Source organism: Vigna unguiculata, chromosome 7 (genome assembly GCF_037176805.1).
Source record: "Vigna unguiculata cultivar grain cowpea cultivar isolate G323 ecotype 2 chromosome 7, ASM3717680v1, whole genome shotgun sequence".
Classification (NCBI taxonomy): domain Eukaryota; kingdom Viridiplantae; phylum Streptophyta; class Magnoliopsida; order Fabales; family Fabaceae; genus Vigna; species Vigna unguiculata.
The window spans coordinates 133798-152389 of NC_140798.1; the positions used below are offsets into that span (position 1 = coordinate 133798).

The 18592-nt window shown below is 31.3% G+C and overlaps 3 protein-coding genes across 3 annotated transcripts; all 3 read right to left on the reverse strand.

The window, feature by feature from the left end:
• Nucleotides 1–1067: 1067 nt before the first annotated feature.
• Nucleotides 1068–3004, reverse strand: LOC114191882 (HXXXD-type acyl-transferase family protein). Its single transcript, XM_028081328.2, has 2 exons — nt 2455–3004; nt 1068–2219 (listed from the first exon to the last, which is right to left on the reverse strand). Exons 1-2 carry the CDS (start codon nt 2890–2892, stop codon nt 1272–1274), a joined length of 1386 nt encoding a protein of 461 aa, XP_027937129.1. The 5' UTR covers nt 2893–3004; the 3' UTR covers nt 1068–1271.
• A 9514-nt stretch (nt 3005–12518) lies between these two features.
• On the reverse strand, nt 12519–13601 carry BHLH92 (basic helix-loop-helix (bHLH) DNA-binding superfamily protein). Its single transcript, XM_028079819.2, has 2 exons — nt 13189–13601; nt 12519–12956 (listed from the first exon to the last, which is right to left on the reverse strand). Exons 1-2 carry the CDS (start codon nt 13561–13563, stop codon nt 12648–12650), a joined length of 684 nt encoding a protein of 227 aa, XP_027935620.2. The 5' UTR covers nt 13564–13601; the 3' UTR covers nt 12519–12647.
• A 657-nt stretch (nt 13602–14258) lies between these two features.
• On the reverse strand, nt 14259–17403 carry LOC114192479 (protein SIEVE ELEMENT OCCLUSION B-like). Its single transcript, XM_028082214.2, has 7 exons — nt 17148–17403; nt 16922–17011; nt 16132–16544; nt 15962–16050; nt 15733–15869; nt 15143–15622; nt 14259–15057 (listed from the first exon to the last, which is right to left on the reverse strand). Exons 1-7 carry the CDS (start codon nt 17334–17336, stop codon nt 14455–14457), a joined length of 2001 nt encoding a protein of 666 aa, XP_027938015.2. The 5' UTR covers nt 17337–17403; the 3' UTR covers nt 14259–14454.
• Between the last annotated feature and the right edge of the window lie 1189 nt (nt 17404–18592).

Here is an 18592-nt window from a genome sequence, read left to right on the forward strand (position 1 = left end):
TTCATCCTAACACTTTTAGTTTCTCTTCATTTGCTTCCTTCATTCGCAGGTTCTCATTGCATGTCTAAAGAGGTATTTGGTGTTTGGTATTCTAATGTTTTTGTTTGTTTTTTCATCATTTGCTCACCATTTAAAGAGCTCTCATGCTTGAGTATTTTTTTCATAGTGAATCATTTAAAATTATGTTTATAGGTTTGCATTTTCTTTTTTCGAACCCTAAAAATGATATGATGATATATTTGATTTATATATATATATATATATATATATGTATATATTGTAAATTCATGAAAATATTTCAATATTGTTCTCAATTTTTACATATGTTGTATGTATTTTGTTCATCCGATGGTATTAAATTTTAGTTTAATTGTTTAAGTTCTTTAATATAACGTGAGAGTTATTCAATGATTTTTTTTTAAATCTACAATAGACTTCAATTTCCCAATGAATCAAAGCCTATAATCGAATAGGCTTTAGTTGTTTTTTCAAAACCGAAGCCTATTTTTATTTATTTATTTATCTTATAATTTTGTATTTTTTAGGTTTTGATTTTAGAGACAATCGAAGTCTAACATCAAAGGTTATGTTTCAGTTTAAAACCGAAACAGAAAGACTTTTTTTTTTATCTCATTGATATATTTTGATTCGGGAATCGAAGTACAATATAAAAAATAACCGGTGTCAAAAATCCGTCACTGCAATAGTGTAACTACGGTGATAAAATTAAACTTATGAGAATAAGTAAGAAAATAAAAATGTTTATAAAACTTTATAAAAAATATGATAAAAATAAATAACAAATAAAAACATTAAAAAAAATAAAAAATGATTAATTGTGTGTTTTAAAAACAATTTGATAAACCATCGGACAAAACAAATAAATAAAATAAATGTATATTTAAGGGTATGATAAGATGAAAAATACTTAGAAGATTTAAGAAATGTTTTTAGATATCAAAGATAAGTTTTGTAAAGTAATAATGGGTTTGTGTAATTTAAACTTGAAATTGAGAATAACTATTTTCATATAAAAGAATATATTAAAAATGAGTGGTAATCATACGTAAGACATGAAAACTATTTAATTAACTATAATCCGCACAAAGTTGTGATTAACTATTTGATTAGGAGTTTTCTCAACTCTTACTTTACTTTATATAGAGACAAGGATACAATGGATAAAAGATTGAAAATGGATAACATTTGGGGAGAGAGAGAGAGAGAGAGTGATAAGAAGGTGGAATTTATTCCTGGATTGGTAATTTAGACTACAAGGAAGAAAGAAGGAGGTGCCTGGAATTTGAAGAAGGAGTATTAATAGTTGGTGGAAGGCGATTGTTGAGCACAGAGTCCAACTCCTTCTCAAACCTCTGCATGGCTTCAGAGGGTAAGCAAACGGGCATCACCAAACCTTCTTCGCCCTTATCATTTCTGAAGGGTATGTAAAAGCTAGCCACACCAGGAATGGCTCCAACACCTCCTTTGGCGGGTCCTCCATACACAGCTTTACCCCACCCAAAGTCAACGTCTTCGAACCCCGCACGTCTCACATCCGACACCAGATACGACCTCACCACCGTGAAGTGAGGCCGTCCTCGAGTAACCATCAGATCTGCCAACGACTGCATGTACTCCTCGCTCACATCCGCCTTCGCCTTCCTCACCAACTCCAAAGCATACCCCAAAGGATTCTCGCATAACTTTCCCGCAGTCGTAACCGCCACGGAGAAAGCAAAAACGTTGCCGTAGTAACCTTCTGGTAGAGGAGGGTTGAATTTGGAGCGCGCGTTCACGATGCAGATAATGCGGACCTCCTCGTCACTGTCGGGTTGCAGGGCCAGGGTGCGGCACCGCCAGAGGCACGCGGTCAGGACATCGAAGCTGGAGCACTGGTTCTGGTGAGGGGGGAGGAGGCGCCGGATGGCCGAGAGTTCGCTGCGCCCGAAAAAGAAGGAGCGGTGGGCCATGTCGTCCACCGGGATGATCGTGCCTTTTGTGTCCGGAACGACGTCGTACTCGCGGTGGATGCACGTCACTCGCGGTGGGTCCCGCGCGTTCAGAAGTTCTCTGCGCCACACCGGTGGGACCGAGGGCTCCTGCCTCCCGCGCGCTATCTCTCCCACCGCGTTCATGAACTGGACCAGACCCGCTGCGTCACTCATGGTGTGGTTCAGACGGAGCGCGAATATGAATCCCCCGCACTTGAGGCGCGTTACCTGCACGCACTTTGTCAACTCACGTGTTTTCACCATGCAAAATCTTATCATATTTTTCAATTTTTTAACCTTTTGTCCATTGTTTCTTACTTCCTGCTCGACTATTATTGCTGTGCTCTGCTTTTTTCTTTATGCTATTGGCTATTGGCAGTAATACCAGTGATATACTCTAAAGTGACGTTTGTGCAACTCTTTCCTTTATGAAGATGGTTGAAGTGTGAAAGAATGAATATACCTGAATTAGGAGAAGGGGAGTGTGAAGAACTCCTTGGGAGGAAGGAACATCGTAAAGAAGATTCTCCCAGCAGGGGAAAGGAGGTTGAAGAGCGTGGCCAAATTGAGTGAGTGTGACATCTGCATCAGCTTCAATGAACAAAACACCCTCCCCTGTGCAGTCCACCATGAGTTTACGACCGGCTCCTTCCCTCAGCCTACCTGCAAAGGGATAGTAAAACACAAGCGTTTTGGCCAAGGCCTCTCTGATAACCGCAACAGGGTCTGTACCGGCCTGCGCTGGATCATATCTATAGAACTGTATCACTGGAATCTGAAACCTTAACCCATCTTGGTCATCTATGTCTGAGAGTAGCTTCACTTCGCGAGGAGTGGCCTTCGCCGGAGCTATCAGCTCTGGCTCCCGCCTCTGCACCGTAAACACCAGAGATGTGTCCATTATCCTAAACGGTCAACCAAGAAAAGGAAAAGAGAATGAACACTAATGTGGAGGAGATGCATCCCACAGCACTTGTTTATATAATGGAATGAATGCCCCCACATGCCACATTCCTGCTCTCTCTGTCTCCACTCTTTTACTGCTTTACTGTTTTAATAATTTCTTCCTTGTCGACACCTCTTTGTCAAATTATTGGTATCAAAAGCACATTTCAAACTTAACTCTTAATTTATTTTAATTTAATTTTAAACTCATGATCCTTTTCTTTATTGCATTATTTGATTTTATTATTTGAAATGAGAGTAGTAATTATTATATACTTTCTTTCTTTTCTATCTTAATTAGTCGACAAAAACATATGGCTGGCATAAAGAAAATATCTAATTGGAACCCAACCATCCCCTGATCTTTGATTGTACTCCTAGAAAGTAAACTTGATTTGAGCACTAATAATTCAGTGATCCTTCCACTCATTGCAAATAGAACCGAACTTCTTCATAAAAATCCAACCTTTCTTTTACCTTTGTTTGTTACCATTTCTAAAACCACTTCCCTTCATAATCTATCTATAACTAATTTGTGAAAATAGTTTACATCACAACTAATTTTAAACTTAGATCAGTTTAAGTTGGATTTGATCGGATGAAAACATTAAATTAATTTAATTATTTCAATTTTATTGGTTGAATCCGTTGATTGATTCAATAAAATGGACATCTAATTTTAAACTTGTTCAATGTATTACTTTTTATTTTAAATTTTGATCATAAATATCAGGAATATTTTGACAAAAATATAAGGTTATTATTTAATAAATAAAATGGAAAGAGCTCCACAAAAATTATAATAATTAGTAATGGAAATATAAAGTAGACGTTGCATTTTTTAGTGTAAGAAAAATACAGTTATACTTTATAATTAGCTTTCTCGTATGAAATGTTTTAAATTTAATCTTATATAATTTAAAAACAAAAAGTGTTTTCTGGACCGGTATTGATGAGTTCTTTCTTTCGCATGAAGAAACTAAATTTTTGAAGGAAATCATTACAGAAGAGATTTTATGTGACATTCAATTTCTTCGATTTAAAAGAGTTTTCTCTTATATAGTAAAATCACAAATTTTCAAATAAATGTACTTAGTAAAATTTATTTGAAACCTAATTAAAATAAAACTTTTTTTTTTATATATTTCTTGATATTCTATATTACTACAATTGTAATAAGTCTTTTCGGTGACAGGAAAATATAGAAAAATAATGGATTTATATCGAAGAGTAAGAATAATCCATTCACTGACACATTACTGAAATGATCTTATCCTTTTTGTGCAAACATATCCTAATGTTTAACTTAGTTTTATATTATAGAAGTGAATATGCATAGTTTGAAAATGATATGACAAAACTACAAAATGTAAAATAATAAAATTATTATAAAAAAGATTTAAATATATACTTTTACATATGTCTTGTATCATATTATATCATAGTAAACATTGTTTTCTAGCCGAGAGTTGAATTATAATAATTCATCATGAGACAAAGGTAGGGATTCATAAGTTCTTGAGAAATATCTTTTATAGATGGGTCTTTGAATTATTAAAAAAAAAATTATTTAAGTTCTCTTATCCTGAGGCCGATAAAAGAAAAAAAAAGAGTTCTCTTATCTTAAGAATCTTAACAAAATTCATTTCAATAGTTAAGTGTTACTGACTGATGTAAAGATTTATTTATAAAATAATTTATTAAGGAAACTTATTCAATCAACGTGTTATATACTACTACAAATTTTCATATTTTCTGTTAATTTTCAATCAACGTGTTATATACTACTACAAATTTTGAAATTTTTTTAAGAAATATTTATAAATTTTGTTATAAAAAGAAATTATAAAAAATTACTGTCAAATTTTTTGTAAAATATTTTGTATAAAACATTTTTCATAATAAATTTTATAAGAAATACTTGCGAATTTTATAATTTTGTAAGAAATAATTATTTATAAAAGAATTACATGTTAATTAAAATTCTTAGGAAAAATAGTAGAAAAAAATCTTGTAAATTTTTTCAATAAATTTGTAAAAAGTTTCATGTATTTTTAGTAATGATATTATGCGATGTAAAAAGTTGCACGAGAGATTAATTAACTTAAGCTGGGAAGTACTTGTTTTTTTTTTTTCTCTGTGCTATATTTTTCTCTCACCAAATAAAGTGTAGAATTTAAAAGAAGTCTTGGTGCTTGAATTTAATAAAAGAAATGGTTTAGAAGATAAGATTTGCGCGGTCAGTTTTGACTGCAGATATCTTAATTCCTACTTTTGACCAATTTCTTCGTGTCAACTTTCCATATTTAAGGTAGAAAAACAAGTGGAATAAAATTGCTAAAGACTTAATCAACATTTTATTTTTCGTAATTTATTTTTATTTCCAATAAAAATAGTATTTTAGTTCTAATTTTGAAGAGAAATGGTGTATTCATACTTTATTTGATAACTCACTTTTTAGCTTAAAAAAATAATATTTCTTTTATTTGTAAAGAAGAAAAGATAACAAAATAAAATGTTAAATATAAAATTTGTTAGCTTTCAAAATATTATCATTTTATTTTAAGTTTTTAAATGTATTTTTATATATAAATTATACTCTTCATTACAATATTTTTATCTAAATCTTATTATTTACATAATTTTTTTCTCACTATTCTTGTAAAGTCATATTTTTTTCGTTTTCACCTCCATACAAACAGTGAGAATCTAAAAAATAAAAGTAGAATGGGAAGAGCAATAAAAACTGTGTAAATAATTATTTTCTTCTTTACATATGTAAACGGCTGTAATTTATTTTTATAATAAAAGGTTCGATTTAATCCATATCTAAAAAGTAGGGTAATGACATTTGTTATAAAATTACAGTGTTTCAGGACCCATTTAGTGTTTCCTTAAAAATATACCAATTCAATGTTAAATTATATTTTTTAGAGAAAATTCATAAAGTAATTTTGTAATAAGTACATATAATTTTGTTATCATAAATTTTACTTATTTAAAAGATAAATAAGAATTATTTTATTTCGGAATCTAAATTTGTTTTTACATATATTTAAGGAACAAAATAGTCCACGTGATGAGTTTCCACAGTCATTATTTGAGTCAGCTTGGGTAATTTGGTATGGATCAGACAAATTCTCGGTTGTTATAATCAAACAATTTATTCTTTGTTTGAAATAAATAATGCAACTTTAGTAGTGACTTTTGAAACGACTTGACTTGGTAGGTAGTGAGTCATGACAAAAATAATAAACACTACACTCCATGCATTAGCTTAATAATTTATCGTACTAAACAATAACCTATAAAGGGGAATCACACACAGCCAAGAATAGAAACCATAAAAAAAATATGAAGATATTTTGTCAGAAGTTTTTTATTAAATAAGTTGATATTATCATTGATCCCTCCAATCTCAACAAATTATTACCATCACAAGGTTTTTTTTTTTAGTTTCTGAAATTTAGAACAAATACTACAATATTAAAAAAATGGTTTAATTCCATCAACCAAAATTTCCATGTTAACTCTTAAAACTGATGTAGACAAAATCATTAAATTTAATAAAACAAAAGAAAAAGCAGATTATTAACTTTGAACAAGGAATGGTATACTAGTCATTGTTCGCGTGGCAGAGAAAAAAAATGTAGAAGTCAATTACTGTGGAATATGAACATGGAATTCTTAAAAGAGAAAACGACAAATTGATATTTGTTACAAAAGCAGCTTTGTCACTTTTTCTTTAACTCTGTTTCCTCGAAAATTTCCAAATTCTACTAGAAAACGACTTAAAAGACCATGAAAATGTAGTGGGGTTGTTGAAGATGGACTAAAAAATAGTTGTTGAGGTGGGAATGCATTGGAGCAAAGAGATATAAATACCAGTTTTGATCGATCGTCAAAAGTTAAGTTTCCTCCAACCTTCACTTGATCCATCACTTTTGTTTTTTCATATTATTTTTCCTTCTCTAAACGATAATTGTAATTTTAATATTACTTATTAAAGAGACAATTTTATTTTCATCTAGTATAAACGTTTAGTTTCGAATTGTAAACTATATTGTTCTCTGTCTTTTTATTAGAGCTATACAAGCTTAAGTAGGTATGATAAAGAAAGCCCTCTAACTCGGATATCTATCTATTCAAATTTTCCTCCATTTTCACATTAAATAAGTATTACATATTTAATCTAAATATCTATGACTATACATAAAAAATATTTCTTTTTTGTATTCATTTTTTATTTTCCTCTTTATAATATAATTATTTATTAAAATTTTAAAAATTAATCATTACTTTTATATAATTTTTATAAAATCGCTTATATCTTTTTTTTTAATGATTATTTTTTCATTCATTTCATTTCTAAAAAATATAATTTTAATTTGTATTAATTTGATAACATTTGTAAAATATAAAATTATATACATATAAAAGTGTAAAAAATGTTTATACACATGCGCAAGCATGTATTTACACTGGTGTAAAAAAAATTAATAAACACAATATAGAATTAGTTAACAGACTTTTTTAACTATGTACTATAGTTGATGTGCTATATCTTTTAGAAGTTTATATATATATATATATATATATATATATATATATATATATATATATTTTGTAGATAAAAAGTTAATTGATGTATAACATAGTGAAATTTTTAATGAACCCATGATGAATTGATTTTTCTTTTCATTTATAATCAACGAGACAATATGCAATTATTTTTATAATATACGTTAGTGGAATAATTGTATGTTTTGGTTTTAAAAAGATAGTAGGTTATAGGGTTTTTTTATTTATTTGAGTGATGGTTTAAAGTAGAATTTGTAAATTAGAGTTGGTTTATTTTTATTTTTTTTAAATAAGATGAAGTCGTCGGAAGTGATAAAAAATATCAAAGTTGAAGTGATTTTTTTTTTTGCAAATGAGAAGTCATTATAATAGAGACCAATTTTAATGTATTAGAAAAATGAAAGTTGTAAAGACTCACGATGACTTCACTTCAAAATAAATAAATAAATAAATAAATAAATAAATAAATAAATATATATATATATATATATATAATATTTTAAGCATTCTTGTTATATTTATTTATTTTTTTTAATTTGAGTTGATTGGTACACTAAATAGTAAAAATACAAAAGTATTATGAAATAAAAGTCGACATTAATATATTTTAACATTGATTAAAAATTTAAAAAACAACAATAAAGTTTGTAGATATTAAAGACATCATAGAAACAACTGTTCCTATCGTAACCAGTTTGTTGTTTTATCCAATTTTCAAATATATTTCAATATGTAATTTTTTATTATCTAATGTAATTATCTTAACATTTCTAGTTTAATGAAAAATATTGTTAAGTTTAACCAACTTTATCTATAATTTACTACATTTTATCAATTAATTATGTTAATTTATTCTACCAATCAACTCAAATTAAAAAAAACAAAGAAAAAACTCTAGGGTTAAAAAAATAAATATAACAAGAACATTTAAAAAATATTTTTTTTAAAAATACCGAAGTAAAGTCGTTATGAATTCTGGTATGTATCATGACAACTTTCACTTAAAAAAAATAAAAAGAAAACTAGTTTATATTGTAACGACTTCAGCTTTAATACAGTTATCACTCCTTTCATCCCTGTTTTATAAAGAAAAAATCAACTGACCCTCATTTACAATTTCCAACTCAAACCAAAATCATGAAATAAAAAAGAAAAACCCTAAGACTCTTTAAAAGAATATATTTATTTGACAATTCAATGTCATATTATTTTAATAAAAATTATCAATATATATATATATATATATATATATTATATTGTTAGAATAGATTGTTGAGTAAGTATATTTTGTTTTATGTGTTGTGAACATATAATTTCCTTTTCTTTTATTTCATCATTGCTGATTTTGTGGAGGGATGGAGTAAAATTTTATGATTCTAAACTAGGAAAAGGAAAGACTTGGACTTGGAAATAGGAACATGAATGCTCAGTATCCTCTCATTACTTATATATTGTTTATAACAAGAGAGTCCTTCAAATTGGCGAATGGAAGGAATAGTGCAATAATATAATAATATATAAATTAAAAAATAATATAATTAAAAATATTATTATTTTACCATGAATGTAATTTTGTCTTTTGTGCAGAACTGTATTGAGATGGGCACATGATACTTGGGCTGATTGTCCCAACTTCCCCGCCTGAAAATAACAATTGAAAAGAGAAATTTCGATCTTTAGGCATTTATCCACCTAGCCCTAATACAATATATAAACATTACATATTTTAATTTCAATTTTTACTATTGCATATGTAAGTACATGCATGTATTAAAGATTTTATTTGCATATTTTGCCATAACTTTTTTAATATAAATTGATTGAATTAATAGTTAGATAAACTTGAAATTATAAATTAAATAACATATAATATAATTTTAATTTTTTTAATTTCTATGTCTCTGTTACTTTCATATATTGTTTGAATCGAAATATAATTAATAATTTATATAAAAATCTATAAGTAAATTAAAATTATAAAAAGTGACGTGATAGAATTCTGCTACTTCAACTCACTAAATTCAGAAAATTTTGAGGATACGTATAAGAATTTTAAATTATTTTTTGAAAATCCGAATCCAACTCATGCTGCACCTGCATTTTTATGAGATGAGAACAGGGAGAGCTAAAATAATCTCTATATTATCTTCGTGCCTATCTCTTAAAACTTCACATCTTTTCTTTTTTCTTTTAATCTATTGTTATCTTTTAATTTCTATATCTAGCTAAGCCTTCCTTTATATGGGTTTAGGAGAATTTTTATATAACAATGATTCTTTATGTAAGAATTTAATGAATATTTATTTACTTATATTTGTCTTTGTATATTATTTTCTTAATACTTTTTAAAACTTGATTAGTGTGTCTTAACTAGTTTGAAATTAAATTACATAAGTTAAAATTAGTCTAAAAAAAATAGGGGTTGGAAAGAGGAAAAATACTGTTAATACCAGATATGCGTCTGCCCATTAAGAATATGAGAGAATTTCTTTTATTATTTCTATACCTTCTTGTTGTATAAATTGAAAAAAGTTTCAGTTATTTATGGGTAAGAAATATTTTGGACCGTAAATTTTTTTGAATTGTATAATTTAAATTTATGTTTTGAATTACATTTGGAAATAATATTTTTAATTGAACAATCTAAATATGCTTTTAGATAAAAAAAATGTAAATTAAATTATATAATATATAAATAAAATATATTTTAAATTAAGTAATCAAATTTTCCTTTAAGATTGTATAAGAGTGAAATACATTGAAAATTTAATGGTGGTGAACAATAATTTTCCCTTTTGTAGCTTAGTTGATAAAGTGGTTGTTATTTTCTGTTCATAGGTTGTACTATATGAAGCTAAATAGTTATGTATGACTAAAGTTGAATTTGGATAAATAACTTAGTTAAGCTAATTAGCCGTAGATTTCATTTATTTTTATAATTGAAGAAATCAATTTGAACTGTTAATTTGTATTGGTTATCCCACAAAGTTTGTTAAAATAAGTTGAAAACAACCATTTTCATAAGTTTCCAAACACTTGCAAAATGCAGGTAAGCTCAAATAAACCTTAAATAAGCTCTTCCTAATAGACCTAACTTCACCATAGCTTAGGAACGTGAATTCATGATTTCTGGATGTATTTATTAATGTAATTATTTTACTAGGGCTTTGGTGCCAAACCCAATGTTTCCTATCTATTGGTGGTTCTATAGTAATAATGGTTGCAAAATAAAATAGGTACACCTTAACATAATATTATGGAGTTTGTTGAGATTTTTTAAGAATTGAACCATCACGACAAAGTAGTCGTGAATAATCTTGATAATAATGTGAAACCGTATCAGAAGTTAATTAAAATATTGAAGATGCATATATATTCTTTGTTGGATTGGAAGATGATTTGGAGGAAGTTCGTGAAGAAATCTTGTGTAAATGAATTAGAAAAATGTTATGCATTGATCTAGAGAAAGACAATTTGCAGAACATTGAAAATAGAAGATATGATTTCTTATTCTATGGCTATGATGACAAAGAAGCAGGCAAAACAATAAAAAAGTTTAAAAATGGATAATTACAAATGTACTCAATATAATAAGGATGTGAACCCAAAGGAACAATCTTATGAAATCATAGGATAATCCAAGTAGTAGGACCACAATTGGGTATTAAAGAAGAATTAAAAAAAAAAAACCAATAATTATTGTGACAACCAATGAGAAAGGATGACAAAGGCCTAATGCTTGCTACAACTACAAGTAGCGATATTCCAATCACAATACTTTATTAAAAATATCTACTATTTTGAATAATAAATGAATAATTAACTTTGTGTGTTCTTATTATGTGACTTTTGATTTGATGCTAGACAAATTAAAAATCTTAAACATTTCTCATAACAAAGTATTTTCACAGCCAGTGGTTGTAAATCCACTATAATCGGAGAAGAAGATAATGTTTCTATTTCAAACAATCTAAACATATGTATTTAAAATTGTCAGTATCAAAATCTAGATCATCTTCTATTTTTTGAACTCCTAATGTTTTCTTTTGTTTGTTTTTTCTTATTACACCTTTTTCCACCTATCATCACCTTTCTCCACCTCCCTTCACTTCAATCTGTTGCAAACACATTTTTTTCCTCTCCCAAGAAGCTCCAATTACATGAGACTTTTGGGGTTGTCGAAATCTTTGAGAAGTTTAAGGACTTGAATTATGTTGAAGATTTGAATACGGACAATGCCAAGTGAATCATCCACTGTTATGAGAGAGGGTTTGAAATGTTCATTTCAATTCAAATACTAAAATAAATTTGTTGAGAGCTTAGAAGGTGGTGAGAGGTGGAGTGAAAAAAATACATTCTACTGTAGAACATAATCCAAAATTTGATATTATATGACATTTTTAAATAATAGGACCAAATTAATTTTATTTAACGAATATCAGGATTCAATTAAGAAAAAAAATAAATATAAAAAACAAAATGAATCATAAACTTAAATATATATATATAAATATAATTACTATTATATGTAATTTCATAGATAAATTTAGGGAATCTCTCTTCTATAACTTTTTAAAGATGTTTTTATTTATTTGCATATTCAATATTATTGCATAATGTAATAAGATGACAAAAGTAAACGAAAAATCCAAGAAATAATTACATAAAACATGAATCATAAGATGTTCAAGCCCCGTTCCAGTTTTGGAAAATTATTAATTCCTCTAAAATCATAAGGAAAAGACTAAAAGACCATTCTATTAAACATAGTTGTTTCTACACCACGCATGCCATTGCTCCTTAGGCCTCAGCTTGGTTCATTCATGGTTGCATTTATAATTTGTTACATTTTGGAAATCTTCATTTACAAAAAGAACACACTAATTCTAGACAGGGTATTTATGTAATAACTGAGTTAAAATTGAAATAGTGTTACACGTATACAAGCTTGACCACAAATAAAAAAAAGAGAGTGAATTGACCCACCCACCCACCCGTGTGTCTGTCTATCATCTACATTATTTACAAATTAAACTGCACCTATAATGAAATTCTAACTCTATATTTGCTTTTTCTTCCAAGTTTCCAATGAACCTTCCCATGAACTTCATTCCTTGTTTTCCAACAACATTATACCTCTTCACCACTCTCTATCTCTAACACTGCAAACAACTCCGTTGGGGAGAAACTTGATTTGATCCTCCTGCTCTCCACTCCTTCCTCTTTCAACCACTTCAGCCTCTCAACCATTGAATCAATTCCACACTCCGGATCTGCAACTCTCAAATATGCAATCTTGCTTCCTCCATCTTCGTTCCTCACACAAACACCTTCAGCATTTGCTTCAGCCTCGCAATTTTTCCTCTTCAGCTCTTCTCTGCATCCTTGTAGCCTTACAATTTCCTTTGCTGCTGTTTGAATCACAGAATTATTATCCGTCTGCCACAAAACATGAAATACAAACTGTTGGGGACATCCAAATTTCAAAATATATACATGCATTCTGTTTCCACCACTTTCCATCACTTTTACGTGAACAAGAAAAATTGGACTTTTAGAATTAAATTAATTTATGATTTTAAATTTTATCCTCAAAATGTTTATGGGAATATATATAAATAAATACACAGAAGATATTCGTAATAATATATATAAAGCAATATCTTTATACTTTGGTTCCATGTGGTAAAATTGAATGCAGGGCCAAGCAACATTGTCTCTGTCTCTGTCTTCTCATTCTCTCGTTGATCATGTGCCTGAAACTGCGATCTCTTTCATTCTCTTCTACGTTATTTCTCTCCACAGGGGAACTTTTTCTCAAGAAAGCAAGCATCCTCTTACTCATGCTCTCTGAATTTGACCCGTTTAGAGGGTTATTTCTTCTGGGTAGGTCTATATATTGAACAAAAGCACTTTGAGTTGCTGGAGGGAAAGCTTCAGCCTTGATCATATGGGAATTTTGAATTACATCGCTTTGATCAGTGGGCAAAAGGGGTTGATCCCAGAAAATCTCACCCAGAAGTTTCTCGGGAAAAAATGAATCCATGAAGTACTGTTGTGCTTAGTTAATTTAGTTAAGAGCGTAAACGAGAGAAAAGGGTATTTATACATTATATGCAGAGGAAATGGGGTGCGACTAGATAGCACATTGAAAACATGGTCAATTAAAACTGTGTTTGACCGTTGGTGGGTCAAAGTTTATACACATAATCAAGCTCCAACCAATTACTATTTTGGAGGGTAGCCCCCGATCAAGAACCAACCAAATGATGGACCCACTTCATCACCCACCTTTCGTGAAACTATAGTCAACTCTGTTTCCGTTGGATTGGGGATGTATATAAGCAAGAAAAAAACATAAAACAACTACAACTTGAGAGTGACCCAAATGAATGATGTCAACACTTGGCATTAATTTAGTTGAAGTTAGAGGTAAAAATAAAATCGTCAAACAAGGTTATTTCATGTAGTTTTTTAAATTAAACTTGATCAGGCAGTGTAGTCTTGGAACTTATAATAAAGAGAAAGAAGAAAAGTTTTAAAAGTTAGCTTACAGAAAACTTTTTTTTATGCAGCTACTTAGTGTAGTGTAGGTAAGATCGTGATCATATCTGTGTAAGCTTGATTGGTATTCAACGGCACCCTTATACACATTAATTCGATTATCTTTTTATTTTGACTAAAAAAAACTGAATATGATAGCAGTGGAAGTACTAAAAGGTTGTAAGGGTTGAAATGCGGTTGCAGAAGGAAATATTATTTATTGAATAATAATCTAACTCAGAAGATACAAAATATGGCATTATTTATGAAGAGGTCGCAAGGGACCGAGTCGTTGAGACTCACATGCATGCAAACATAGATATATAGTAAAAAACACACTTGGAATTCAGGTTGGCGTAGTTTCTCGAAAACAAACCGAGGTTGTAACTGAGGTTTAGGTTTGGGTTGTTGGAGATGTGAAGGCGTGGTCAGCAACATTGCCACCATGGCAGCACTTGTAGTTAACGGAGGTGACCTCCATGACGCGTCCACAAGAGGCATTAGGGCATGTTATGGTTGCGAGAACATCAAGAGTGTTGAATTCGCATGGTTGAGGAGCAGGAAGATGACGCTTGGTCTCATAGTACTCTTGGAAGGCAATGTCGAACCCTTCTTTCACCAGCACTCTGTCTTTCCACTTTTCGAAGTCAGCCACAGTCTGATACATGGGTTGGGCGTGCCCTAAAATCTTCACGTTGGACCCTTTGCTGAGAATGGCCCATCCCTGCGTGTCCTGCTTCAGGCAAAGCAAAGACTTCACAATCTCTTGGATCTCACAGTCCAACTTCTCCGAGTGCTTCTTCTGCCTCTTCCCTTCCACTCCGATCCAGAACCGAGGAACTATCTTCGGGTCATCCTTCCCCAAATGGTAATGCTCTATTATTGCATCTGCCCTCTTTATTGTTTCGTGCCTCTTTATTTTATCCACCGCCACACTGAACTCTCGGCTCCACTTCTCGCTGCCTCCATATATGAACACATACCTATCACCTTTCACCTATTCATTCACACACGCAACAATTTCTGGGTTAATCGGTGAATGTATATAAAGAAAACGCGGTAAGCTGGTTTTGGGGTTTTACCTGTATTCCGTGAAGATTTGTTTTCTTTACTTCATCCCAGAACCATTTCCATTTCTGCGCAAGTAGGTAGGCATCCGATTTTCTGAAAGGGAATGCGTCGATTCCCCATTCGAATATGATGTCCAAGGCATCATCGTTCAGCAGCACGCCCTGTGGCTTCACCACTGGAAGTATAGGTTTACCCTGGAACTTTAGTTCCTCCTCAATCAGCCTTGTTCCTGGCAAGGGTTCAAAGCACTCCACCACGTACCATTTTATGTAGCTCTTCAGAGTGTTGAACACCTCCCTGCGCGCATCACCCCATCCACTCTCCATCGGGATCCACAAGATCTTGAACTCCTCTTTCTTGAATCCGCTCCTGTCATTCGGATCCTCCACTAGTCCCTCGTAAATTGAATTCAGAAGCCGAATCTCGTCTTCTATTCTGTCCAACCCCGAAATGAATAGCAGCACGTACTTGTCTTTGAAAACCTCAACATTCTATTTACCAACAAAACAAACCATCGCTTTTTACTTATAATAACACGATTGAGAGCTTAAATAATTCTACACTGAATTAAAGCTTGACACAACTAATATATGATACGAACCACTGTCCTTCTGGCGTTGCCATCGTATATTTGAGCGTTCTGAGAGCCGTTTTTACTGATCAAAAGCTTCAAAAAGTCTACAATGTCTTTAGGCTTGTTAAAGTTCCTCTTACGCCTCCGGTAGTCTTCTACATGATCTGCATTTTTAAAACATTTCTTTTCATCTTCATCACTTAAGTAAAGTAAAAACTAGATGAAAAGGATGATATTGAAGGAAGCACACAAAAACCTTTTTGCTGCTCGCATATCACTAGTAGCCTGGCAAACTCATCCAGAGCGAGAGAAAGTTTGGCACGAAATTCCAGTAACGGATAGTTCCTGAAACATAAAAAGTTTAGGATTAATTACTCGACAACAAACATTTGACAAGAAGAACATGTTTGTTGAGATAAGACTTACGATACACCCTGGAGGTTGCTATTGCAAGCGACAAGGGAAGCGACAACCCAGTAAACAACAAGGGGGATCTGCTCCAATGCATCCGACAAAGCAGGAACATCCTCGGTGTCATAGCTTTCATCAGCGGACAAGGTTCCCCAACGACTGATCTTCTCAACAGCCTCCAGCACCAGCTTCACTGTTAAGTTCAGATCAACCACTGGAAGCTGTCTATGCTGTACCTGATTCAGCACTTTCAACGAGTTCCCTAGAGGGTCTGATGCCTGATAAAGGTTCCAGAAGTTTCCGTACTCCAAAGCGAAACCCGCTAGAGCCACCAACACTTTTGCATCCCACGAGAAGGTTCTCAGTTGTTGAAGAATCCTTAGGGTTGTTTGGTGTGCGTTCTCCAGCCCCCAAGGGGTTGTTATCATCTGTCACCATAATCAATTGCTAAAACCATGCAGCACCATAATTCATTGTTTTATGAACTAAAAAGTTTACTAAAAATTAAAACCATGCAGGTTTCATATTTCATTTAGAAATGATCTCATAATTTGTATTTTTTAATACAGTATATTATAGTTTTATCTTTAAATAATATACAAAAACATTAGTGAAATCATCCATCTAACGTTTTAATTCTGATAATGGTCTCAAGTTTTGCTTTAATAAAACGTGTGAAAGTATTAGAAAATATACTACTAACTATGTTCTAAGTATATTCAAATGGAGTGATTTCTTCGCAACAAAACGAAGACAAAAACATCGCGATATGATTTGTAATAAAATGGAGTAAGCGAGAAAATACATGGCAGGACATGAGCTTCAGTTTTGAGAATTCTGGTTTGAAAGTGCTTGTGGCAATAACATTTCCTGCAAAACCATTTTGCTCATCGATCTGCATGACACCCAAAATTGTAGTCAGGTATCTGAATACTTGAAGTTATACTTACTAATGACTTAAAAAAGGGAAGCTATAAAACACACAAAAAAAGAGATTTTGTAAGTTATGAATTTGATTTTTGTTAATTTACCTTGAGAATAGCCCCAACAACTCTACTTGATAGCTTGATAACGCTGGACACAACGTTGAAAAGTGGCTCACTATCAAACACTTCGTCATCGTAAGTGTGGGATGCGTACACTTTCTCAATGATCTCAGTGTCACTCAACTGAAATGGGTTTGGCAGAAGAGGCTTTTGTGCAGGTTTAGAGATCGACATGTTGCTACTTCGTACGTTAATTAATTTGGATGGAAATGATCGATGTCTTGTGCTATCATTAAATTGCTCGACCTATTTATAAGTTAAGATTCTCGGAGACTTTACATTTGGAATAATTATTAACTTTAGGCTGGAGGAGACAAATTTTAGAGAAAAATAAAAAAAGCACATAAACAAACAGCTTCTTTATTTGCTGTATAGAAAACGTGAAATGTGCCCTCTCGTGCAAAGTTCAGGTTTGCCCTAATGGAGTCTTTGGTGAGTGGCGATATGATAAAGGATATAATTGCCATGTTTCTGTTGGTGTTGGAATTCGATGAAACTTTAGCTTTCTCAAAAGATGGTAGGTCACTTGTCTAAAGGTGCAAGGCAAGAAGATTACCGTGGACAATGTTACCATGCAAACCTTATATGACAGTGATTTGTTTCCTTTGGAATGGAATTTCCTTGAACTTTTGTTTTCTAGAAGGACGTACGATTGAAGATCACTTGTCCATGGTACAAGGCAGGAACATTTCGTAGGTCTTCATGGTGAATTTTGTTTTCATCATTACGTTATTTTTATTTATACTTCAAATGAAAGCACTTAGTTTAACGGGTTCTTTGAAAGCGATGCAACGTACATGTATTCTTTGTTGAAAATAATACAAATATGAGTCAAAATTTTACATCAAATAAAAATAACAAAGTTATAAATCATTTATTATCTTAAAATTTTAGATCAGCGTCGTATATGAAATAAGAGGTTATATATAAATATATAAACCCATCGTTCATACCCGTATATCCTTTCAAATGTAATATGTGATTAGGCTTGAAAGTCAGACAGATATTTCTAAATATTATATATTCGTAATTGAAGGTTCACTCACTCACAATTAATTGCTTGATCTTGAAGCATTAAACAACTAAAATTGCGGTGAAATGAGGCATACTCGTTTTTCTTGTCATCTTTAAAAACTTGTGTTCATTCACAAAGAATTAATACAGTTGTGGTCCCTATGGTCATTTTATAGTTGTTAGGTTTATCGTTTTTTCCATTTGAATGATTTAGATCTCACCGAAGTGCCTTAGTGCGAAAATATTTTCCTTGAGAAAGACCGACCAAAGGTTAAGGCAAGAACATTATGTTGGGAAAAGTTATTCGATGAATGAGAGTCGTTCTGAATCAAATCGATGCCGACAAAGACGATGGTGTGACAAAGAAGCAAATCCTGATACGCATGGTAAAATTATTATTTTTATAATAACTTCAT

Coding starts and splice junctions, on each gene's coding strand:
- LOC114191882 (XM_028081328.2), bottom strand. CDS start 2,892: ATGGACACATCTCTGGTGTTTACGGTGCAGAGGCGGGAGCCAGAGCTG. Junction 2,220..2,454: donor CTCCCCTTCTCCTAATTCAG/GTATATTCATTC, acceptor AAGTGCGTGCAG/GTAACGCGCCTCAAGTGCGG.
- LOC114192479 (XM_028082214.2), bottom strand. CDS start 17,336: ATGTCGATCTCTAAACCTGCACAAAAGCCTCTTCTGCCAAACCCATTT. Junction 16,051..16,131: donor AGCAACCTCCAGGGTGTATC/GTAAGTCTTATC, acceptor TTTATGTTTCAG/GAACTATCCGTTACTGGAAT. Junction 15,870..15,961: donor GATATGCGAGCAGCAAAAAG/GTTTTTGTGTGC, acceptor TTAAAAATGCAG/ATCATGTAGAAGACTACCGG.
- BHLH92 (XM_028079819.2), bottom strand. CDS start 13,563: ATGGATTCATTTTTTCCCGAGAAACTTCTGGGTGAGATTTTCTGGGAT. Junction 12,957..13,188: donor TTTTACCACATGGAACCAAA/GTATAAAGATAT, acceptor GTTTTGTGGCAG/ACGGATAATAATTCTGTGAT.